Source organism: Artemia franciscana, chromosome 2 (genome assembly GCF_032884065.1).
Source record: "Artemia franciscana chromosome 2, ASM3288406v1, whole genome shotgun sequence".
Lineage (NCBI taxonomy): Eukaryota > Metazoa > Arthropoda > Branchiopoda > Anostraca > Artemiidae > Artemia > Artemia franciscana.
In genome coordinates, this window is record NC_088864.1 from 10,442,849 (window position 1) to 10,468,754 (window position 25,906).

Sequence of the window (25,906 nt, forward strand, 5' to 3'; positions counted from 1 at the left end):
AAAGATGGAGTAAGGTTTGTTAGATATTTTACAGAGAAATTGCCTACGGGTTGTTTAGGGTACCTATCTGACAGTCGTATTTCTAACAGTAAGTAAGCTGCACGAAAAATTCGGTTCAGTCTAGCTTTCTAGAGCTACAATGAAAGAAAGATTTAGATTGCTAGGACATGTTCTGCAGATAAAGGATGACATATTTCAAAAGATCGCCCTTGTCGGCCATCTATCTAGGTCCAAACGGAAAGCAGGTTGTGCTCGAATGGGGTGGGAGGATGTCGGAAGGAAAGATTTAAGGTAAATTGAAACTTCTTGGGAGGGTGTGAAGAGGGAGGCTTTGAATATATATATTGGGATGGATGAGAAGCGTGCGTAGCTGCGTTGGCCTCAGGCGACATGTTGCTGGAGAGATTTGTTACTAATAGTAGTAGTAGTAGTAGTAGTAGTAGTAGTAGTAGTAGTAGTAGTAGTAGTAGTAGCAGCAGTAGTAGTAGTAGTAGTCATCTAACTAAAAACACTAAACTGATAACTTTAAAAGAGAAAGGGAATGATCTTCGTTTTAACTGCCAAATATGATACTTTCCATAGTTTCCAAAATTCTGGTAGACCATGGCACCCATATATAGTTTCCTCCAAGATCTTTATTTATTTCTCAGATATAACCTGCAGATAAAGCTGTGATAAAGTTTTTTACACCTTTGTTATTGATCTAACGAAATATTCTACTCTCCACTCTTTTTTACGTCAATTTAAACTATGTTTAAACAGTGCAATCACTTTTGCACCATTTATTGTGTCACGCTATGTTCAGCTCTTTAACATTCAGGTTTTCTTTTATTTTCAGTAATTTGAACTATTTAGTAGCGTCAATGGGGGAAGACATGGGAGGAGCACTTTTTTTTACGCCTTCCCCTAGATCTTGAAAAACGCTATTCTGGGACGGGGATTCCATTGAAAAATGGCTGTTTTGGTACTTCATTAAAAAATGAAAAAAAAACGACAAATTTACCCCCCTCTATACTTTTCAAAAAAAATATTTTGCATCCCCCTTTAAATTTTCACTGGAGCCATGTTTTTTTCTTTGCGTTTCTGCTAAAGGTTTTGGAAATTGAATACGGCTTTTGACGAGGAACCAAAACACTGTGTTTTGACGAGGAAAACAAATTTAGCATTTCTGTTCGGTGATAGATATTTTAAATGAATAAGCAGTCTTAGCACTAATATAAAAAAAATGCAAATTAAAGCGTTAACGTCAGGTGTGTCAACTATTAATCAAAACGGGAAATGGGTAATCGTTGAAACATGTTGAAATTAAGATCACATTCGAATAGCTGAATTCTAAATTATATGTATATCGTCTGTCCATAGGGTATTTTGTAAAGCATTAGCTTGATGAAGTGTAAAAAACTTTACAATCAATAACTGTTTCTATTCTTGAAGTTGTATCTGAAATGAAAAACATATCTATTTTTTTAAGAGCCCTACTGTAGAGGTTTCAAGGTCCTATCTACAGAAATATTGAATTTTGTATTTTTTGCCAGAAGAAAGATCACGGATGCGCGTTCATTTGTTTTTTTGTTTTTTTTTTCCCATGGGTGATCGTACCGACCCAGTGGTCCTAGAATGTCGTAAGAGGGCTCATTCTAACGGAAATTAAAAGCTCTAATGTCCTTTTTCAGTGACCAAAAAAATTGGAGAGCATCTAGACCCCCTCCCACGCTCACTTTCTTACCGAAGTCACTGGGTCAATATTCTGAGATAGCCATTTTATTCAACATAGTCGAAAAGCCTATTAACTATGCTTTGGGGACGACTTACTCCCCTACAGTCCCCATGAGAGAGGCTTCAAGTTACAAACTTTGACTAGTATTTACACATAGTAATGGTTATTGGGAAGTGTACAGACGTTTTCAGGGGGATTTTTTTGGTTGGGGGAGGGGTTGAGGGGGGTGATTACGCGGGGAGATCTTTTCATGGAGGAATTTGTCATGGGAGAAGAGAATTTCCATGAAGGGGGCGAAGAATTTGCTAGCATTATTTTAAAAAACAATGAAAAAATATATATGAAGAAATTTTTTGAAATGAAAGTAAGAAGTGACATTAAAACTTAAAACAAACAGAAATTACTCAGTATAAAAAAGGGGTTGCTCCCTCTTCAACGCCCCGTTCTTTACGCTAAAGTTTTTTACTGTTTTAAAAAATAGAGTTGAGTTGAAAGAGTCAAACTTTAGCGTAAATAACGGGGTGTTGAAGAGGGAACAGCCCCCTTCATATATGGAGTAATTTCTGTTCGTTTTAAGTTTTAATATTGCTCCTTACTTTCAGTTAAAAAAACTTGTTTTTATTTAATTAATTATAGAAACGACGGTAGGTAAAATCAATTTGAAATTTGAAATCTGAATTAAAAGAAACTGATGCTCATTTTATACTTTTCATATTCTATATTCATATTTTTGTAATTACTTTTCAGTGTGAGTGTTTTGAACCAAATGGTTTGGGCACTTGGTTTACAGCCATCCAAGGTAATAAAAGTTATAAATTATTATTTTAAAACCTATGTCTGCAGTACTACTAAGATAAAATTAAAACGTTCTAATGATTTTAAAGATGCTTTCTTAATAAAAATCGTGTTTTCTCTCTTCCTTATTTTCATGATCATTTTTATAGCAGTGAAAAATAATTTTGAAGCGTCATAAAACTTTTCAAAATCAAACAGTTCGTTGTAACGAAACTCTAAAAAACAGAGTTTTGATACCAATAGATACATCAAAAAATTCATTTTTATGCTAATTTTAAACATATATGTTTCATTAAATTTAGTTTTACCCATCAAAAGTTACGAGCATGAGACAATTTGCCTTATTTTCGAAAAAAGAGGGAAACACCCCCTAAAAGTAATAGAATCTTAATGAAAATAACACCATCAGATTCAGCGTAGCAGAGAACCCTACTGTAGAGGTTTCAAGCTTCCATCTGCACAAATGTGGAATTTTGTATGTTTTGCAAGAAGAAAAATCACGGATGTTTTTTTTTTCTTTTTCCCTGGGGTGATTGTATCGACCCAGTTGTCCTAGAATGTCACAAGAGGGCTCATTCTAACGAATATTAAAATTTCTAGTGACCTTTTTAAGTGACCAAAAAATGGAGGGAAACTAGAGCCCCTTCCAGACACATTTTTTTCCAAAAGTCACCGGATCAAAATTTTGAGATAGCCATTTTATTTACCATAGTCAAAAAACCTAATAACCATGTCTTTGAGGACGACTAACTCCCCCATATGGGAGGGGCTGCAAGTTACAAACTTTGACCGTTATTTACATATACTAATGGCTATTGGGAAGTGTACAGACGTTTTCAGGGGGATTTTTTTGGTTTGGGGGGGGGAGAAATTTAGGGGGGGGGGGGTACGTGGGAGGATCTTTCCATGAAGGAATTTGTCATGGGGGAAGAGAATTTCAATGAAGGCTAGCTAGTGAATTCAATGAAAAGCTAGTAACTATGTCTTTGAGGATTACTTAATGCCCCACAGTCCCCGGGGGATATGTTACAAGTTATGAACTTTCCCCATTGTTTAGATATAATATTGGTTATTGGGAAACATACCGACGTTTTCAGGGGGTATTTTTTCTGGTGGGGGGGGGGGGTCAGGGGTAGGGAGTTGCGTGGGAGTATCTTTCCATAGAGTAATTTTTCATGGGGGAAAAGAATTTCCATGAAGGGGGTGCTGGATTTTCCTGTATTACTTTAAAAATAATCAGAAGAAAAAGAAGAAGTTTTTCGACTGAAAGTAAGGAGCATCGGTAAACCTTAAAACAAATAGAAAATTGTTATGTATATAAGGGGTTAAAGAGTTGGAACAAAATTTTAGCTTTAGTGTAAAGAGCGAGATATTGACGATATAGAGACCCCCTCATATTGCGTATATGATGGAGTTCCCCCCCCCCCTCGTCAATTCCTTGCTATTTACACTAAAGTTCAGATTTTGTTAAATAATGGTCGATATAAAGAATAATTTGTTTGTGTTTTTTTTTCGGCCAGTCTTAGCATTAAATTTTTATCTCAAGCAGCTTAATACGCGGTAATAAACTTTATACGAACAGAAAGTACTAAATATTTGAGGGAGGTTGCCTCTCCTCAATAGCTCATTATACGCTGAGGTTTTTTTAACTTTTAAAAGAGGTTATTATTCTAATTAAACAGCCTGTGATTCAGGAGTCATACTTAAAGAACTAGAACAGCAATCAAACTTAGGTTATTATAGGGTTATTATTAGTTTTAAAAAAAGGTAAAGTTAATATACAATTTTTTTTCAATTATTCATGTATGGTGAACCAAACTCAAGACTTGCATTCATTCTAAAACATTCATAAATTAATTTTAAAAAAAAACAAGATTTTTTTAACTGAAAGTAAGGAGCAGCCTTGAGACTTGAAGCAAATAGAAATTACTCCGTATACGAAAGGGGCTGTTCCCTCCTCAACACCCCGCTCTGTGCGCTAAAGTATGATTCTTTCTCACAACTCTACTTTTTAAAACAAACAAAATATAGCGTAAGGAGAGGGGCGTTGAGGAGGGGACAGCTCGCTCTTTACGCTAAAGTCTTTTTTTAGAACTTTCGTAAGAGCTATTTATTCTAATTAATCCCTTTATAATTCAGGGGTCATTCTTAAAGAGTTGGAACAAAATTTGAGCTTTAGCATAAAAAGCGAGGTATTGACGAGGGGGCGACCCCCCCCCCATATATATAAAATATACGAATATATAAACGAATAATTTTTAAATAATATATATATTAAAAAAAATAGAAATATACGAATATAGAAGTTCGTTGCGTAAGTTAATTCGCAAGTTTCGTTTGTAAAAACGAAACTACTAAAAACGTTGTTAAATAAAATTAATAGTTCTAGTGTACTTTTTAAGTAAAACAAATGGGAGGGCAACTAGGCTCCCTCCCTCACCCTTTTTCCTTAAAATCGTCCGATCAAAATTTTGAGAAAGCTATTTAGACAAAAAAAAGTAAAATTAATATGCAAATTTCATTTCAATTACTCCTGCACGGAGAAGCAAATTCAAAACCTGCATGAATTCAAAAACGTTCAGAAATTAAATTTCAAAAAACAAGTTTTTTCAAATGAAAATAAGCAGCAGCATTAAAACTTAAAACGAACATAAAATATCCCGGATATGAAAGAGGTTGTCCCCTCATCAATGCCTAAATCTTTACGCTAAAGTTTGACTCTTTCTCACAACTCTACTTTTTAAAACAATAAAAAACTTGAGCGTAAAGAGCGGGGCGTTGAGGAGGGGACAACCTCTTTCACGTACGGAATAATTTATGCTCGTTTTAAGTTTCAATGTCACTCCTTATTTTGAGTGAAAAAAAACTTGTTTTTTATCTAATTGCTAACAGAAGAGGGACAAAAGAAGATTTAAATATTATTTGTCTACGAATTCATTTGCGAGTATTCGATTATAGTTTATTCATCCAAACATAAAGAGTAATCTATGTTCTTTTCCGAAATACAAGCTAAGGGACTCGCCTGTATTCTTCACCAGTCCTAAGCCTGGATAAAGAAGGGGCTGGTGGTAAACGAAAGCTTACAACTAGACAAAGCTTTACAGTACGATCGTTGAGTTGAGAGAAGCAATCATATTGATTATGCAGTCTGACGACAATCATAGACCACCGGAAGACCATATAACTGACTAGGGTTCCTTCTATATAGCTCCAACCCCAAGCAAAAGATGCTGCATACCAACGATGATGGTGCCATTTGAGATATTGCATCCGTATGGTGCATGATTGAGTCCCCACAATGGTACTGGAGCGCCAGCTAGAGTAACCCCAAAGAAGAGGAGGGCCTAAAAATATTCTTAGACGCACCTATCAGCAGGACCAGACACACATCCGCACGACAGTCTAATTCCAGAGGGAAAATGCTGAAGTAGTAGCGCATTTACGGGATGATTAGCAGCTCTTCATGAATGACATGGGCGCCATTGGCGACACAGTAAGAACTTAGGTATAAGGTAAGATAATGAAAATATGAGACTATGAAGGGTTGCAACTGAAAATTTATTGCATTAGCTTACTTAGAGCCTTACTCTTTACCCCCCCCCCAACTATAAGATTCCCAATTCCTTTACATTTTTCCTTGACACCTCTTCCTGCAAAATTTGAGATTGTCCTATTTTTCTTTGGCCACATCTGAATTGCCCAACAGTATAATTTCTGGCACCATGCCATACTTCATCAATAAAACCTGAACTTCAAAAATTAACCTTTTTTTTTTCATTTGTAGCCCTAAAATGTTGGACCAAACCGTGTTTATCACAATGCCTCTTGATTCATCTAAGGTCATTCAAACAAATATCAACAACTATCCTTAGTTTAAAAAAAAATAGAAAAAATTTTGGTTTAGAAGCATCAAAAATGCGAATAACAGCGAGGAATTTACAACTTAACTTCTTCTGATCAAAACTATATACATTTGAAATTTTAATATGAGTGTGGATAGTATTTTAGTCTAGGCGGCGCGCGGTCGGTGACAGTATTTAATTTTTTTTTTTTCAGCAAACTTTAATCATTTCTGTGTGATAAATATTAAGGAAAAATAAATAAACAATATATACAATAAATAATAAACGAAATTTTAGCAACTTCATAAGATTGACTACTTACCGCTTTCTGGTCAAACTGTATGAATTTTAGATCTTAATTCAAGTGTTGGTGACATCCATTTGTTATGTTGCATAGGGGTGAGGGACATTTAAAGATAGGGATGTGTTATATTTTTCTTTTTTCAGGAGTCTTCAGTCAACAATTGACTGACTAAATGCAACAATCTACATGGAGGATTCATTTTATCCTACGTGGATAAAATTAAGCCTGAGCACAGATCTGGCGTACGTGAATAAAACAAATTATGAATACATTCCGTTTAAAATTTAGTTATAGTGAATCAAATTCGCGGTCGACTTTTCTAGATTTCGTACCATCAGGATAAGCTCTATAAGCAATTCGCATCGCTGCTGCTGAAGTGTGATGTCCATCTGATATAAGACTATAGAATAACGGATACTCTTCTTTCACTACCAAGTCAGATGCTATCAGTCCCACAAGTCCTGGATCTCTGGCTAAAAAGGGCGGCATTGCATTATAAAGATGAGTCACTAAGGTTGCCCCAGCACGAACTCCGCTTTCAGCTACCTGAAGACTTGCAGCTGAGTGACCTGAAAAGTAATTCAGGATAATTACTTTAAATTAATTAGCCATTAATTTAGCAAAAGATGGCTACAGGAGTCTTTACAACTAACGAATTTATATTTTCTTCTGGACTTCCTGAGCCGTCAAAAAAAAAGAACAGAGCATCCGATAAATTGGGACCATTGATCTTAACCTCTACATCTGATCATGTGAACATCTACATCTGATCTTAACTTTCGCCAAAGAATTGCTTACGCGTCCAACAAGAGAGGGATTTGATCAGAAATTGTTAGTCGGTAAAAACGCCAAAAAGTATACCTTTAAGTTATAGCTTGTAATTTGTTTTTCAGCAAATAGGGTGAAAATCTTTAGATTCAGTTAGAGGGTGATTATCTCCCACTATCCCCCCTCTTGTGTATACTTTTATCACCGTACATTGAATTAAGGTTACTTTACTTCCAACTCAAAGCTTATGCTGCTTAATTGTGTTGCGAGAGCAACACTTTGGTTTTGTCGTGGTTTTTTTTTTTTTGTTCCTAGCACCCCGATTTCAGCTTATTGCTAGAAAGTGGTAAGGGTCTAACCTCTGCGGTTTTTACGGAAAGTGTGGACCTTAGGCCGGATTGATGAATATGACTTTACATTTTGGAAAGTTTCGTAGAACTCTTGCCTGGGGCCAAAAAGGATGGTTTTTGCTTGTCCTTGAGCCAGAGCCTATAGTGTGTGAAGTGAAGAGGAGTTGTATAGCCTATGTCAGAGAGGACTATCTGAAGTTATGCAGCCAAGCTTTCGTTTCATCAAACCATGTTTCTGCTTTCGAGTGGAAAGCTCCGTTCTAGCAGGCAAGCAGGCAGGCATCAGTTTCAAATTGAAGATAGACTAAAATCTATAAGTGTTAAATATATGCGACAGTTACCCTGCCCCACAGCCAATATATCTTCTTTGAGTGATAAATAGAAAAATTTAGAGAAGCAAAAAAGCGGCATTTTCCCACGGGTCCGAAAGTGCTGCCGTGATTTCGGCTGAGTTTATCATTCGGTTTTTCGCACTTGGGATTGCGGTAGAGAAATGGTATCAGATGTGCCTCTTAAACTTTAAAAGTTCTCTCATTGCTAAAGAAATTAGAGTTTATCCTTTGCTCCTTTCTAAGTGATGACGTTAGAAAGTTGGCCTACGGCAAAAAAGTCAACTTTTGAACTAAGACAGATAGATTTTTTTTTCGACGGCAGTCGATAGCTTTTGATGAGCTGATCAAAGTATATGTCATCCATTTTTTTGTACAAAAATTCCTTCATGAGATATACCAGTTTGAAAGTTTAAAGGGGTTGACAACTTCAGTAGTAAGGTACACACTGAAACCAAAAATAGGCCGATACCAATTGTGAGACATATAGGGGAGTTGTAAGCAACAGTCGGCTGTTAGCTCATAATCATCTTCGGCAATGAGGGGTTCGCAACTCTTACTAGTTGGTGTACCTATTTTTTGTTTCCGTTGTATTTGATGGTAAGACCAATTTGGTTCCAGTGGTAAGACATGTAGGGGACTTGTAAGTAATAATCGGCTGTAAGGCTACAATCATCTTTAGCAATGAGGAGTTTGCAACTTTTGCGAGTTGGTGTACCTAGTACGTATTTTAGCATCCTTACAGATTAACAACTTCAGCGTTTAGTCGCAGCAAGGAAACAAAACCAAAGTGTTGCTCTCGCAACACTTTACTCGGCGAAGCCGAGCAAAGGTTGTCGCAACACCTCACGTTGCCCATGCAACGTAGATCTAGTTGAAAGTTTACGTTTGGGATTCTAGCTCCTTTTAATGTGTGTTAACTCAAAATGACACAAAATAAAATTTTAAAAAGATTATCTAACCTCTGTACAAGCATGGAACTTGCACATATTTCCAATACTCTGCACGGTCACAATGTGTCAATTAATGTAACAATTTTATAGCAAATTCCACTTGTCAAACTTTTCTCGGAAGCTATACCTCAACTGAGCTTTTCAATAGAAATTAACAGTCGAAAACAAATTTATGTATTTTAAGAAACCCTTTAATTAAAGCAATCCATCAATATGCAAAGTCAGAGAATGGCTTGTCAAACAGTTCGTGGTAACGAACTACAGTAAGGAGCGACCCGGCTCAATAGTAAACGAAACTCTAAAAAAAGGAATTTTGATGCTAAAAGATACATCAAAAGAATCGTATTTTCATGCGAATTTTAAATATATAAGTTTCATCAAATTTATTCTTTGTCATCAAAAGCTAGGAGGCTGAGAAAATTTGCCTTATTTTGGAAAATCGGGGAAATAACCCCCCTTAAAAGTCATAGAATCTTAACGAAAATCATACCATCGCATTCAGCGTATCAGAGAACCCTATAGCAAAAATTTCAAGCTCCTATCTACAAAAACGTGGAATTTCGTATTTTTTGCCAGAAGACGGATCACGGGTGCGTTTTTATTTGTTTGTTTGTTGGTGTTATTTTTTTTTTCCAGGGGTCATCGTATCGATCAAGTGGTCCTAGAATGTTGCAAGAGGGCTCATTCTAACGAAAATGAAAAGTTTTAGTGCCCTTTTTAAGTGACCAAAAAAATTGGAGGGCATCTAGGCCCCCTCCCAAGCTCTTTTTTTCCCAAAGTCAAGAGATCAAAATTTTGAGATAGCCATTTTGTTCCGCATGGTCAAAAACCATAATAACTATGTCTTTGGGGATGACTTACTCTCCCACAGTTCCTGGGGGGGCTGCAAGTTATAAATTTTGACCAGTGTTTACATATAGTAATGGTTATTGGGAAGTGTACAGACGTTTTCAGGGGGATTTTTTTGGTTTGGGCGTGGGGTTGAGGGGAGGGGGCTTTGTGGGAGGATCTTTTCTTGGAGGAATATGTCATGGGGGAAGAGAAATTCAATGAAAAGGGCGCGGGATTTTCTAGCATTACTATAAAAAAAAACAATGAAAAAATAAACATGAAAAAGTTTTTCAATCGAAAGTAAGGAGCAACATTAAAACTTAAAACGAACAGATATTATTACGCATATGAGGGGTTCTAAACATACTTTAGCATAAAGAGCGAGGTATTTAGGAGGAGATAAATACCTCGCTCTTTATGCTAAAGTATTTTTAGTAATTTTAACTATTTATTCTACGGCCTTCCTGATTCAGGGGACATTTTTAAAGAATCGGTACAAAACATAAGATTTAGCGCAAAGAGCGAAGTATTAACGAGGGGTAAAACCTCTCATATACATAATAAAAATATAAGAATATAAAAGTTTGTTACGTAAGTTAATTCTTAAGTTACGTATATGTTTTACTAATAAAAACATTCGTTAAAAACTAGAAGTTCTAGTTGCCTTTTTAAGTAACCGAAAAATTGGAGGGCAACTAGGCCTCCTTCCCCACTCCTTATTTCTCAAAATCGTCTGATAAAAACTAAGAGAGAGCCATTTAGCCAAAAAAAGAATTAATAAGCAAATTTCATTTTAATAATTTATGTGCGGAGAGCTAAAATCAAACATGCATTAATTCAAAAACGTTCAGGAATTAAATAAAAATAAAAAACTAGTTTTTTTAACTGAAAGCAAGAAGCGACATTAAAACTTACAACGAACAGAAATTACTCCATATATGAAATGGGTTGTCCCCTCCGCAATCCCTCGCTCTTTACGCTAAAGTTTGACTCTTTGCCATAGTTCTACTTTTTAAAACAATTGAAAACTTTAGTGTAAAGAGCAAGGCGTTGAGGAGGGTACAACCCATTTCATATACAGAGTAATTTCTGTTCGTTTTAAGTTTTAATGTCGCTCCTTACTTTCAGTTAAAAAAACTAGTTTTTTTTTATTTAATTCCACCAGAAGCCGAAGTAATATTTTGCAGATGATTAAAATTGAAAAAATATCAGATCAATGCAATAGCGCTGCAAAGGTAAAGACCAATGTGGGCACAATATATTATTTATTTATTTTATTATTTGGCTTGTTTTAGACCACGGCACTTCATATAAAAGTGCTTGTAGTAGAACATTCGAAAGAGGCTCATTCAACTGGAAATTAAAAGGACTGGTGTCCTTTTTAATAGTCAAACGTGATTTGAGGGCAACTAGCCCCCACTCACGCCCATTATTTCCCAAAACACATCAGATAAAAATTTTGAGATGGCCATTTTATTCAGAGTAGTTGAAAGGTCTGGAAATTGTGCCTTTGAGGATAACAACCCTACCCTCCACATCTCTCAGGGTAAGGGCTGTAATTTCCGCCCTGGGGACAAATAAGATTCTTATGCAAAGAGTGGCCGTATAGACTTTGGAGAGGGCCCATTGGATGGGTGATCAGAAGTTCTAGTGCCTTTTTTAAGAATCAAAGTGATCGGAGGGCAGTAGCCCCCCCCCCCACACTTCGTATTTTCTGGAAATAAATCTGATAGAAATTTTGAGATATCCATTTGTTCAAAAAATAATACAAAGATCACATAACAAGGCTTTTGGAGTTGACAGAACCACCCAGAGTCGTATATACATATATATATATATATATATATATATATATATATATATATATATATATATATATATATATATATATATATATATATATATATATATATATATATATATATATATATATATATATATATATATATATATTTATATATATAACTATATATATATATATATATATATATATATATATATATATATAACTATATATATATATATATATATATATATATATATGTATATATATATATATATATATATATACTATATATATATATATATATATATATATATATATATATATATAAATAACTATATATATATATATATATATATATATATATAAATAACTATATATATATATATATATATATATATATATATATATATATATATATATATATATATATATATATATATATATATATATATATATATATATTTATATATATATAAATAGGCCCCCTACCACGTTCATTTATTCCCCAAAGTCACCGGATCAGATTTTGAGATAGCTATTTTCTCAGCATAGTCGCAAAATCTAATAGCTATGTCTCTGAGGACGAATTAATCCCCCACAGTCTCCAGGAAAAGGGCTGCAAGTTATCAACTATGCCCATTGTTTACGTATAGTGCTGGAAGTTTACAGACGTTTTCAGGGGGATTTTTTCTGGTGGAAGCTGGGGGCTCTGGAAGGGTTGCGTGGATTTTTCTATGGATTTCTCATGGGGGAAGAGAATTTTCCATGAAGGGAGCGCCGGTTTTCCCAGCATTATTTAAAAAACGATCAGAAAGTAAATAAAAAAAAACAAGTATTTTCAACTGAAAGTAAGGAGCAACATTAAAACTTAAGACGAACAGAAATTATTACGTATACGAAGAGGTTCACCCCCTCGTCAATGCCTTGCTCTTTACGCTAAGTATTTTTGGTACTTTCAAAAGAGCTATTCATTCTAATTAAACGACCTTTGTAATTCAAGGGTCATTCATAAAGAATTGATACACAATTCGAACTTTAGCGTAAAGAGCGAGGTATTGACGAGGGGGTGAACTCCCTCATATACATAATAGTTTCTGTTCGTTTCAAGTTTTGATGTTGCTATTTACTTTCAGTTGAACAAAACTTGTTTCTTTTTATTTCATACAATATTGAGGGGAAATTTGAACTAATTCAAAAGACGCTATGTGCATGTACATTGTCAAAAGAGTCATGAACTGACTTGGGTATTAAGTTAGATTTTTCACAGAATGTTTAAAGGGGAAGGTTATCGGACCAAAAGCCAATATGTGCATACTACTACTAATACTATTATCACTGCTACATTTACTACTACTACTACTTCAACTACTATTTCTATTGCAACTACTTCTAAGCTAATAGCATTGAGACGAAGATTTCAAGAAGTATATGACCAAACAGAATATCAAAAGGACATATCAGTAATGCCATAGCAATGGCTAATTGCATTAAGTTTAAAGTGCAAGGACTTAATTGGAGGGATGTTCAACTGTCCAAACAGCAATGCGTTAATACTACTGCTGCTGCTAGGACTACTGCTATTACAATTAATATTACTACTAGTATAAGCAAATACTACTACTGTGACTACTATTATAACTATGCCTAATGGTATGGAGGTGATATTTTCAAGGAATTTTGAGGGGGGAAGGTGGACTGAATCCCAAGACACCATCTGTATGCAGGTTGTCAAAACGACGTAACATCAATATCTTAGCAAGACTTTGGTGGGTAAAGCTAAAAACTAATATGGCTTGATGTGGGAGATATTGAACTAACCAAAAAGACATGTTTGCATCCTAATGATAATGCTTCTATTCGTATTACTACTAGTGCTGCTATTATTACTGCTTCCACTACTATTATTGCCATTAAAGCTAAAGCTAGTACTATCAATTCCACTGCTACTACTACTACTACTACTACTACTACTACTACTGGTACTGCTAAAACTAAGGGTATTGAGGCGAAAAACTTGAAATGTATTAAAACTGAGTGGAATTCAGTTTATATACTATGTCCACACAGGTTGTGTGTGGACACACAACCTGTGTGTGTCCACGCACAGTCCACACAGGACTGTGTGGACTGTATGTCCACTATGTCCATAGTGGATACACTATTTCCACACAGGTTGTCAAGAGGACGTATCAGAAATGCTTCAGGAACGGTTGATGGCATTCAGTTGAAACTTTCAGCGTGTGTTGAAAATATATTAAAGAAACCAAAGGTGCTATGCGCATACGGCTAGTATTGTTAATACAAGTATTAATGCTACCTAAACTAACAGTATTAACCTGAAGCTTTTTTAAGGAATATTTAGGCAGATGTTGAACTACATCACGATAAACTATAACCATGTGGATTTTCAAAAAATATGACAAAGCAATATCTCAAGAACGGCTTAAATTGTTAAATTAGACATTTAAGGGTGAGTTGTGGCGGATTTTGGACGAGTCAGAAGGCACTGTGTTTATACTATTAATACTACCACTTCGGTTATTATAATTCATGACGTAAAGAGAGAAAAAGTGATTATCCTTTGAGAGTAAAAAGAAAAAAGCAAGCAGCTCTTCTCCCAATCCCATTTATTTTCCAAATTCATCCAGTCAAATTTATCAAACAGCCATTTTGTTGAGCATAGTAGAATGGTCCAACAACTATGTCTGTAGGGATATTGGGTATGTCAATCCCTCACAATAATGCAATTGACCCATTATGTTCTAAGGCCAAATGTTGCTTTAAAACTAAATCAAAAGGCACTGTGTGTGTGGTTGTTAATAAGATACCTCAGCAATATCTCTAGAACGACAGGGGGATTTCAGTTATAACTTTCGAGGGCACTACTACCATTAATTTTTCTCTTACAATTTAAACTAATCAAAAGAGTTTAAGTGTACCCAGGTTGTCAAAGAGCATAGATAAAATGTTTTGGGAATAATACGAAGTTTTATTTTTCAGGTCAATTTGAGGAGGTATAAATTTAGCCTAAATTAAACAATACTTTTTGTGTCCAGATTAAAAATTACTGAAAAGCTTCTTCAAAATACAAATAGCAAGCCAAACTATGGATTCTTACAGAAAAAAAAAACAAAAAAGTTGGAAAAATTTGTCCATGGAAAAGACTATGTCAATAAAAAACGGACAAAAATTGATTTGAAAAACTTTTTCCAAAAAAAAAAAATTCAAGCAGAGTAAAGAGCTCCATTGAGCCAAAAACGAGCAGAAGTAAATTCAAATAATCTTCAAGCCGTAAAACTAACACAAATTACCATCAATAAATAAATGAAACCCAAAACGAACAGCAATTAAACAGAAATTACAATGAATAACCGAATCAAACTCAAAACGAGCAAAAAATTAACATGAGTGCGGCTGACAACCTCCATGTCTCATCAAGATCAGAACATAATTTGCACTTTACTGAAAAAAATAATACATTTGAAATGTTTTCAATTCTTTTACTAAAATACTATATAAACCTTCAGGAATAAATATCATTATGTGTGTTAAAATCCACGGTAATTTTTGTTTCAGCAAAATACAGAAGGCATACAGAAGTATTTCACAAATATTTGCATGCATTCAAATCAGGTTTCAGTTGTAAAAAGGTTTGGGACAGTATTTTGTGCAAATTGGGTACCAAAAGATTTTCACACAAGGATGCATCTTCTTGCAAAGCACTGTTTCTTTTAGATAGTTAGTTAGATGGATATATTTCATACAAATAACCAAAAATAATTCAATAAATAAAATCAGTATTCATCACTAAGGCTTCATTAGTCTTTGTATATTATCAAGCATTTTAGCCTGATAGCTTTACCCCACTGCTTTTACATTTTGTTACAAAGAAGCTACAATATTCATTGCTTTTAAAGCATTTCAGCGTCACCACACTACTTTCATATTATACCATTCAGTAAGATGTTTACAAGTTCGGTATGCAGAAATATTAATCTAATTTTACAGCAATAAATTCAAAATCTTTCAGGAATTGCAAGACCAGCCATTGGTCTACCCACTAGATTCTCCAAAAGGTATACCTGACAGATGATACCTGACACCTGACATTGGACTTTGAATTGTGCTTTTCTATAGACTACATATTTCGCATTTCAGTATTTCAGCTTGATAGCCTTACCCACTGGTTTTATATAGCACCGTTGGAAGATGTTTGCAAATTCGGTTAAGTAAAAATTATTCCCGTTTTTTGTGTTTGGCAAAATATCTTCTAAGCTTTTCCTCATGGATAGCTGATTCTCTTCTTGTGAGAAACTACACCATTGGTCATCCAATATTTACCTATTTTTCTATATGGTACCCAAAAGTATGGTTTTACAATACCCGTTTTTATAAGCTAAACCATCCTTGGTTTGTTTTCTCTCTTCATTTTATTTTCTTTTTAAGCAATCAATATCTTTGTCAATGTTTTTTGCTATTTGTTTTATCAGTAATTACTGTAGTGGTTCACAATAATATTCTTTATTACATTAATATTAATTTAGAATCATAAAGAATTCAGAATCTGTTCATCATTTGACTGTGCCGAGGAAATAACTTATTTTTATTCTAAAATGTTGAGAAGAAAGAAAACGAAATCCTTTAAATTTAAAATAAATTTATTTTTAAAAAACATGCATTGGTAGCTCCACAATCATAATCCCTGTTGAATTGAATTTTTAGTTTAAATTAGAGACTATACTTAGAGACAAAACTACCGTTGGATCCAGCATATTAAGCAAATAAAATCATGGACCTAGCTTCAGACTTTCTTAGGATATAGGAGGGGGCAAACTTTACGTCTTACGCCATATCTTAGTCTTATAAACATTTTTGAGAAATTTCCATGTGTAAAATAAGTCTCCAAGAAAGACACCACACTCCCAGCTCACCCTGGATACACCCATGGTTACAAGACAAGAAGAGGCAGTATTAGTTCATTTTTGAAAAATTGACGATTGGGTTTAACTGTTTTGCAACAAAACTACCTAAAATCTGTACATACTTAGGCCCATACTCCTCCGCAAGAAACAAATTGTTGACATTGTTAGTGCATGTATACAAGGCTTAAATAACAAAATCAAGTAAAAAAGAAGACAAATGATATTGGCGGAACGAGGCTAAAAAACCCTTTAACAAACTGTTATGACATGAATTACATCCTGCCTTTCTTCCAAAGTTTCCCACAATAAATAAATTCCTTTCGTTTTTTCTTAGTTATTCAATCGATCCTAATTTTATTCTTTTTTTTGTGTTTTATGCAAGTGACAGTAATAAATGTTTTAAATTAAGACATCTTGATTCATTTTTATTTAATATTTAAGTTGTTTGAAAAGTTGTAAAGCCAAAAATTTTTTAATGAGCAGAGGCTGTTATTCTATTTAGTTTTTTTATATTTACGTACGGCCCCCCTAGGTTTTCTAAATTATGTTTTTTTTATGTAGTTGGTCTTCAAAAGACGATCAATTTACACTTTCATTTCGTGATATTGTATTATTTGCGTGAGTTTTTTAGACCACTCTCATGGGAGGTATCCTACCCCTCTGTCCCCCAGTTTCCTGGTATAGATTAGCCACAAGTAAAATACATAGCTTTTATATTATGGTATTTTTCAAAAGATTAAAATTAGGCTTTCCTAGTTTTTGGAAAGTAATCAGAAGCAAAATGTTACCGCATGAAGGAAAGGAACGAAACAGTAAATAAATAATTGGCTCAAAACTCACCAAGGGACACTACAATATTTTTATTTCGCAGAAAAGTGATAGCTTCACGGGCTCCTTCTAATTCTGGAGCTAGAGTAACAATAGACACATTTTCTATATCTCCATAAATGTCAGTCAAATCCTGCAATTAGAGAAAGTAGCCTGATATTACCAAGACTAGCTGATTAGCTATAGGTGATTTGTCCATCCTTTTCACCAGCCCAAGAAGAACCATGATAGAATCCCCCCCCCACCCAAAAAAAAGATTTATTCACATTAAAAAAAACTATCAATGCTACTGACAATTAAACGTAGGGACTCCAATACTTTCATCCTTCAAAAAATAAGTTGTAATATCCAAAGTTACAATATCCAAAAATTATACTAAAATAAAACACAACAAATCCCTGAGTTTCAGTTTTAGGTATTTGGCTTCTGGTATTATCTAGCTATGTCCAAGCGTTTTTTGAATTGTGGTCTACAAAATAATGTTTCTTTAATTGTCTAAACCCTCTGATGTGGTGATGAACAATTTTATGCTTGCAAACCCCTCTCCCTTTCCTATATGAAAATTCCATAAACTGTTTTTTCTTGCATCCTGAGTAAAAACAGTTCACTATTCTAAAGGATTTCCTTAAAAAGAGATGCTAGATTAAATGTATATACAACTCCACTTCCCATATTAAACATTCCAGCATTAATGATCCACAATTTGAAATAAAGATTTACAAGTGAACGATACAGCCTATACACAAAAGAAAGCCAATTCTGTAGGTAGTAAATAACTTAGTATGATGGTACTTTTTAGACTTAGAGATTTTGTAGATAAAGTTTTAAGAGAAGAACAATGCGGTTTCAGGAAGCGTAGAGTGTGTGTCAACCAAATTTTTGCTCTTAAATTAAAATTTGAGAAGTGTCTCAGTTTTATAGATAATGAGCAGGCGTTTTACAAGATCTAATACTTGTATGGTATACCAGACAAATACATTAAAGTGATTAGTGCTATGTACAAGAATAATATTGATGCGGTTAGGGTAGGAAATGAGGTTAGTAGCTGGTTTTGTAGTAAATCAGGAGTTAAACAGGGTTGAGCGCTATCCCAATTTACATGGATGATTTGATGGACATCGGCTTGAAGAGCACGGCAATGGTAATGGTAAAGGATACGACACTAGACTTCTTAAAATCCGAACTGGCAGTGCTTAGCTCCGTTTCAATGCTTTTCAGCCAGGAACTGGAAAGCACCATCCCATGCTTTCACCCACGCCTTCCTGATTATCTTCCCCAGATTTCTTCAGGTACCCATTTAGAGCTGGGTCAGATCTGGCTGAGCTTAAGAAGTCATGGCACTGACTCCCGTTCCAAACCAAATAACTGTTGACATAAGGAATTGAACCCTTCGGAAAAAGGAATCCAAATCCAAGGTGCCATCCACTTGACTAGCACAACTTTCCAGAGGCAATGGGAGAACATGGAGTAAAATGGGGAAGTAAAACTCTTCTGGACTTAAAATAAGTTCACGATCTAAGCATCCTAGATAAAAGTATTAGCAAAATAAATGAGCTTTTAGAAGCTTTACGAGTTCAAGGTGTAAGAGTAGGCTTGAAAATTAATATTAAGAAGACTTAATCACTAAGGCTAGGAATAAATGAAGATGGAAAGAGATTGTTGGGTAACGAGAAGATTGATCAAATAGACAGCTTCACTTACCTAGGTAGTATTATTAGTAAAGACGGTGGATGCAGTGAAGATGCAAAAAGTAGAATAGCCAAGGCCGATGGTGTTTTCTCACTGTTAAAAAAGGTTTGGAGGAATAGGAAGACAAGTTTGCGAACCAAGATTAGAATATTGGAAGCTACAGTGATGACAGTGGTCAACTACGGTTCTGAAGCATGGGCTCTCAGAAAAACGGAAGAAGATTTGCTAGATGTTTGCCAGAGAAATTACCTATGGATTGTTTTGGGTACCCGATTGACTGACCGTATCTCAAACAATAGGCTGTACGAAAAGTGTGGTACAATTCCGCTTTCTACGGCTATAATAAGAGAAAGTTCGAGATGGCTAGGACACGTTCAGCGGAGGAAGGAGAACAGATTGCCAGAGATAGTCCTTTAAGCCAACCGTCTAGGGCCAAACGAAAAGTAGGTCGTTCCCGGTCAGTGTAGGAGGATGCCGCAAGGTAAGATTTAAGGGTAACTAAGACTTCCTGGGAGGGTGTAAAGAGAGTTTTGAATAGATTTGGATGGAGGAGGAGTGTTTGTAGCCGTGTTGCTCTCAGTTGGCTCGGTACTGCAGTGAGTTGTTAGAAGTAGTAGTAGTAGTAGTAGTAGTAGTAGTAGTAGTAGTAGTAATAGCATAAACTAGATAAAATAAATATTACACCGATTTGCAAGTGAATTAAGTATTTAGTAATTCCTTTTCTACTCCCACTAATACAAATTAAATTTGGAAAACTTTACACCAAAACCTTATGAAGTAGTATGAGTTATTCCCAAGCTGTTAATCCATGGATCCTTGACCTTCTATTCCTGACCTTCTTCATTGACATTACCTTCTTTAAACTGTAAGAACTTCTCCTTATGATAAACTGAAACAAGTTACTGCTGGTCACTCTAGATTGAAGTCATTTTTCTTTAGAATACAAACTGAGATACAATTTAAAATGCCAGAATTTTCCGATTCTGATGTTTTCAGTAGTAATTTTATTTGGTTTATTAAAGAGGTTTGGCATGCAGTTTTAGCATACTTGAATAAAAAAAATGAGACTGGATGTTATATAAATCCTTTTTTCTCCCTTATTTACTTCCAGTTAGTAAATTTTGCCTATTCATTGTTAAACTTTGATCCTATGTGCTATTTAGTATTTTCTTCGACTTCTGATATTCGTGTGATCTATTTTGTTGTTAGATACTGTAATACACTATATGGGATTTGTCACTGAATAAAATTATTTAACGTTAGCTTTGTTAGATTTGCTATTCTGTCTTGCTTTTGGTTTTCTTCACAGTTAGATTTGCTTTATTTTTGCTATACTGTAAGTGGTCCTTAATTACAATTACATCCTTGTTCTAGCCCCAAAGACGCTTTTCTAGTCAGTTTCCTGTCCTGTGTAAATGTTTGCTAGAATCAATTAGAAAAGAATATAGTCATGCATATAATAATTCTCTGTGATGAATACCCTTTGCTTAAATCAAATTGATCTTTTTCAAAAAATTAACTAAGTTTTATACAATTTTTCTCACTCTACTTAAAAAACAAAACAAGATAAAGAAATTTTTAACGGAGTCTGGGAATGTCTTCTACACAATCTGAATCCCACGATGGTTAAACCACATAGCAGGCAGTAATGTATTTAACAAGTATTGCAAATTTACCTCTTGATCTCGGACAAACTGTTTTAGTTTTTTGACACCAGTTTTAGATTTTTTGTCAAATTTAAGGAGTCCGTGGCCCACTCCTTGCTTGTTTAAAAAGTTTCTTATTAGATTGACCTTTGTTCGCCCCCTTGTCAATACCTCGATATTTATGGTAATGTGTTCTTAGTACTATAGAAAGAGCTATTTATTCTAACTAAACGGCCTTTGTGATTCTAGGGTCATTCTTAAAGAATTGGAGCAAACTTCAAACTTAAGCGCGAGGTATAGACGAGGGGGCGAACCCCCTCATATACGTAATCATTTCTGTTCGTTTTAAGCTTTAATGTTGGTCCTTACATTCAGTTTAAAAAACTATTTTTTTATATGATTTTCACGTCAAGAGCTGATGATGATTGAGAATACCTTAGAAAGAGCGTTTTTTATTAGGTTTCTGAGTTCAACAAGTTCTTCTGCATATTTATTTAATTATGACATATGCTAAGAGGTGTTAAAAAGAGTTAACTTGTAACATCGTCCCATGAGACACATATTAGCAGCAGCAAATCTAAAGGATCTATGGAATGTTTCGTTTGTTTAACTTCTTTTAACTGTGACCTTTCATCCTAAGCAAGTCGTATTGAATGGTCAAAATTATTTAAATCTTACTAAGATTTCAAATATTCATTTTTTTTTTTGAAAATATTTTACAGCCTCTTTGCTCACTCACAGAGATATGCTTAGCTTGGAACTGCAGCAACTGACTTTCTTCTTTTTTCGCCACACATTTAACACAAAAAAAAAACGTTCCGTATAAGCAAGGTCGTTTCTAGGGGGGTTATGGGATTTAACCCCCCTGAACTTTTTTCGACCAGTAAAACTTTGTTAAAATGCATATAAATAAATTTTAACAAATTTTAATGCGTTTTGTAACGATTTTTGTACCCCCCTCCAGAAAAAAACTTGAATATGCCCCTGTTTATAAGACTAACTGCTTTCGTGACTGTCAAAACCCGAAGTATATTGGTCAATCTATCAAACGTCGGTTCATTTGCTAGCTGAAAGATAACCAAACAATTCGTTACGCCATTCAGCACTTTTTTTCAAATATAACAATCGCTATCATCGCAATTGCGTTATAGCCCTCCCCTCCCAATGCCTGGACGTAAACATAGACTATGCACAAAGTTTTGATAAATTTGTCTGTTTGAAGTCTTTTTAGTAGCAATTTCATATCAAAAATTTGCTTGTAATACCAATTGAAAAAGTATACTGCCAAGGTATATATCCGGGAACACACGCAGGACATTTTTAAGAGGGGCAATTAATATTTTTTTTTTTTTTAATTTGAATAAGAAGTAGTACCAACGAATTCGTGAAAAATTTTTAATTTTTATCATGAATCCCCATAGAGAGGTACTTGATAAGGCGTGCACGAATGTACTGCGATTGCAAATTTTGACGTCTATCTAATAATATTTAGGTTGGGTGTGCAATGGTTTCAATAGATGTAGAATTAAAGACAAAAATTAGATTCATAGCATTAGACTCATGAATATTCGTTTATTTCTAATTCTAAAACTACTCGACCTTTATTTTTTTTCCCGGTTCCATTTTAAAAGGGTTTTATCAAAAGTACTATTCAATGCATAGAAACTTTTTCAATACATGGAAACCTTTCTTGTACAATATATTTAAAATTAGCTGCTTTCTCTTTTTCCATACATACAAATTTGACGACTAAAATAAACAATATGTTCAATGTTTGTCACAGACAGCGCAATAGCCCTGCCCAAGTAAAGAGCGATGTAGGCACAATGTATATTTTTTTCTAGACCAGGACAGAGATAATGATTTTTTCTCAGAAGTTTTTTCTTAGATTCTTTCTTAGAAATAAAGTCAATTAAAAATCCAGGCGTAAAACTACCAAAAATCACCATCAATATTAAATAAATGATACTAAAAATGAACAGAAATTACAATCAATAACCGATTCACACTCAAAACGAGCAAAAATTAACATGAATAAGGCTGATGACCCTCATACCTTCTTAAGATAAGATCATAATTTGCACTTTACTGAAAACAACATGTATTTAAAATATTTTCACTTTTTTACTTTAATAAACACATAATTATTAAAACTTTAAGGAATCAATATCAGTAAATGTATATTGAAAAGACAATTCACGGTTATTTGTTTTTTGTTTTGTTTTTTTTTTCAGCAAAGCGCAAATTATGTTCTAGTCTTAAGAAGGCATGGTGGTTGTCAACCCTACTCATGTTAATTTTTGCTTGTTTTGAGTGTGACTCGGTGATTTATTGCAATTTATGCTTCTTTTGAGTTCAATTTACTTATTGATGGTGATTTTTGTAGTTTTACGCTTGGAAGTTTATTCGACTTTATTTCTGCTCATTTTTGGCTTAGTAGAGCTCTTTACTTTTCTTTGAAAAACCTGTTTTATTTGAAAAAAGTTTTTCAATTAGTACTACAAGAAATTCAGTCTTTGACCTACCTTTGATTTAGGAGCCATTAGATTAGACAGATTGTGAGCTCCTTTTTTTGATTTGTTAAGGAATGGTCCTTCAAGGTGGACTCCAAGCACGGAAGCACCCTCTTTGCCACCGCGTATCCTCCTTACTTTTGGAAGAATCTAAAAACCAATAAATATTTCTCGTAAGTAATAATAGTGAATCTGAAAAGGCGTATTCAGACTTTGGTAAGCTAGTTCCAGAATTACAGCTGAAAAAAAAACTGGTAAGTTAAAACAGAAATGAAGCCACCGAATTTAATGTGGCTTTGGGTCCTAAGTTTAGGGTATATCCTGGACATAACTTTGTCATGTATCTCTTTGTAATAATTTGCTATGGCAGCAAGACTCTGAAGTATATTTAACGTAACTAATTTCTTGAACCACGCAAACTTTCTAGGGGGAGGGACTGAGGGAGTTTGTTGGGTCGCTGAAGCAGTAATATATAGCGCTTCATTTAGCACTTATAGAAAAAGTCACCCTCTCTAGCAGAAGAAAGTTAATAAGAGGTTGGGTGTGGAGTCTGATGAAGGGAGTTTGTAGGAGAGGGGCTCTCTTTCTAAGAAATTCATTTTTGAATATTTATAGATAAGTCGAAATCTAAGGCTTTTCTTTTCATTTAAGAACATTAAAATTAAAACTGGCCATCTCATAACTTTCGGATTATATCATTCTTACCTTTTACGGCTGGTATTTTCTTTGTGCAGTAGGAAATTATGGTGCAGGAGAAGTTGAAAACGGGACGAGGTGAAATATTTTATGTCGAGGGGCTAGTTGGTGGTAGAGTGACATTAGCAAGCACTAAAAAATTCGAGATGTGACACTAAAAGAACATAATAAACCATTATAAAGACTCCCGAATAAATCTGAGCAGACTATCTATGTAGCCGAATCGTCTCATGAAAGGTGAAGACATAATTCGTCAGTTGATGAATTAATTCTACTTTTAGTAGTGATCTCGTATTTGGAATAATCCAAGTACGTCCCTAGTTTGCTATACACGGCATCTTAAAATACTCCAAAATTTTTAAGTAATCCATACTTTTAGCAAAAGCAAAAATCAAAACTTACCTGCTTATAAACGGACGGTGTTGACGAAATAATGGCAGGACAGAATGCAGTCACTCCATGTTTTAAAATGTTCCTTCTCACCTGATTGATTTTCTCTGCCATGTCACCTGCCTCTTCAGAAAAATCTAAGCCCCAGCCACCATTTAGTTCTAAATCAATGAATCCAGGTGCCAAAATTCTACCTCCACAATCCACAAAATGACCAGCAGTAGAATTTTTCTCAAAAAATAGTTTCTCAGCGTCGATAATTTTTCCATCTTTCACCCATAAATCCCGGTTCACAAGTTTTTTGTCAATGAAAATTCGGCAGTTTCTAAACTGAATTAGCGACGTGTCTTTCATCGTGGCACAAATGCAAACACTAAAACCTATAAAAGAATTTAATATAAATCGCGTACTGATAAGCAAAATCTATCTAATTACTGTACGATAAGTCAGGAGTGGCTATGGAAAGAACCAGACACACAATACTAAATCCTTTCGGTAGTTATTTTTCTCCAAATAAACCCGAAGGTTTGACGAATGTTACTTCAGTTGGCATTTGTGTATTATATAAAACCCAATCAAGAAGTGGAGTTTGGTTAATTCTAATGAAAAAAATAAAATATGATAAATAGAATATTTATTAACAAAAATTGTGAAAACTACAACTTGGAAATATGCTCCCACAACGCAGTGTTACACTTCCAAAAATGTTGCTTCTCGTAAGAGTACGAAGTCATAGTGTGTCCATTGGCGCAGTGTTTTGACTGGAAGAATATAATTGCCTGTTCTTTGGCCCTTGGCAAAGCCCAAATCTTAATTTGAACATCCATGGTGAGACACTATATTCTATCACTAGTCAGAGCTAACTAACCGGTGTCCTCAAGAATCGTGTTAATAATGAAATAAAACTAGATCTACGTTGCATGGGCAACATGAGGTGTTGCGGCAACGTTTGTTCGGCTTCACCGAGCAAAGTGTTACGAGAGCAACACTTTGGTTTTGTTTCCTCGCTTCGATAAAATGCTGACGTTGTTAATCTGTAAGGATCTTAAAATAAACAAGTCCCTTACATGTCTTACCACTGGAACCAAAGCGGTCTTACCATCAAATACACCGGAAACAAATAATAGGCACACCAACTAGCAAAAGTTGCGAACCCCTCATTGCCGAAGATGAATATGAGCTAACAGCCGACTGTTGCTTAAAACTATCCTATATGTCTCACAATGTAGTGAGACATATAGGTATCGGCCTATTTTGGGTTTCAGAATATACCTTACTACTGAAGTTGTCAACCCCTTTAAACGTTCAAACTGGTATATCTCATGAAGGAATTTTTCTACCAAAAAATGGATGACATGTACTTTGATCAGCTCATCAAGATCTATCGACTGCCGTGAAAAAGAATCTATGTGTCTTAGTTCAAAAGTTGACTTTTTTGCCGTAGGCCAAGTTTCTAACCTCATCACTTAGAAAGGAACAAAGGATAAACTCTAATTTCTTTAGCAATGAGAGAATTTTTAAATTTTAAGAGGCAAATCTGATGCCAT

At 34.6% G+C, this 25,906-nt stretch overlaps 1 protein-coding gene across 2 annotated transcripts in view; it reads right to left on the reverse strand.

The window, feature by feature from the left end:
• The window catches only part of LOC136037199 (N-acetylglucosamine-6-phosphate deacetylase-like), a 106,625-nt gene that overhangs the window by 18,002 nt on the left and 62,717 nt on the right, over positions 1–25,906 (reverse strand). For both annotated transcript variants that reach the window (XM_065719787.1, XM_065719778.1), the window contains 4 exons: positions 24,372–24,739; positions 23,286–23,423; positions 17,438–17,558; positions 6,991–7,227 (listed from right to left, as the gene is read on the reverse strand). In XM_065719787.1, the coding sequence (XP_065575859.1) occupies positions 6,991–7,227; positions 17,438–17,558; positions 23,286–23,423; positions 24,372–24,713 (838 nt within the window). In that variant the 5' untranslated portion in view covers positions 24,714–24,739. The remainder of the gene's footprint in view (positions 1–6,990; positions 7,228–17,437; positions 17,559–23,285; positions 23,424–24,371; positions 24,740–25,906) is intronic.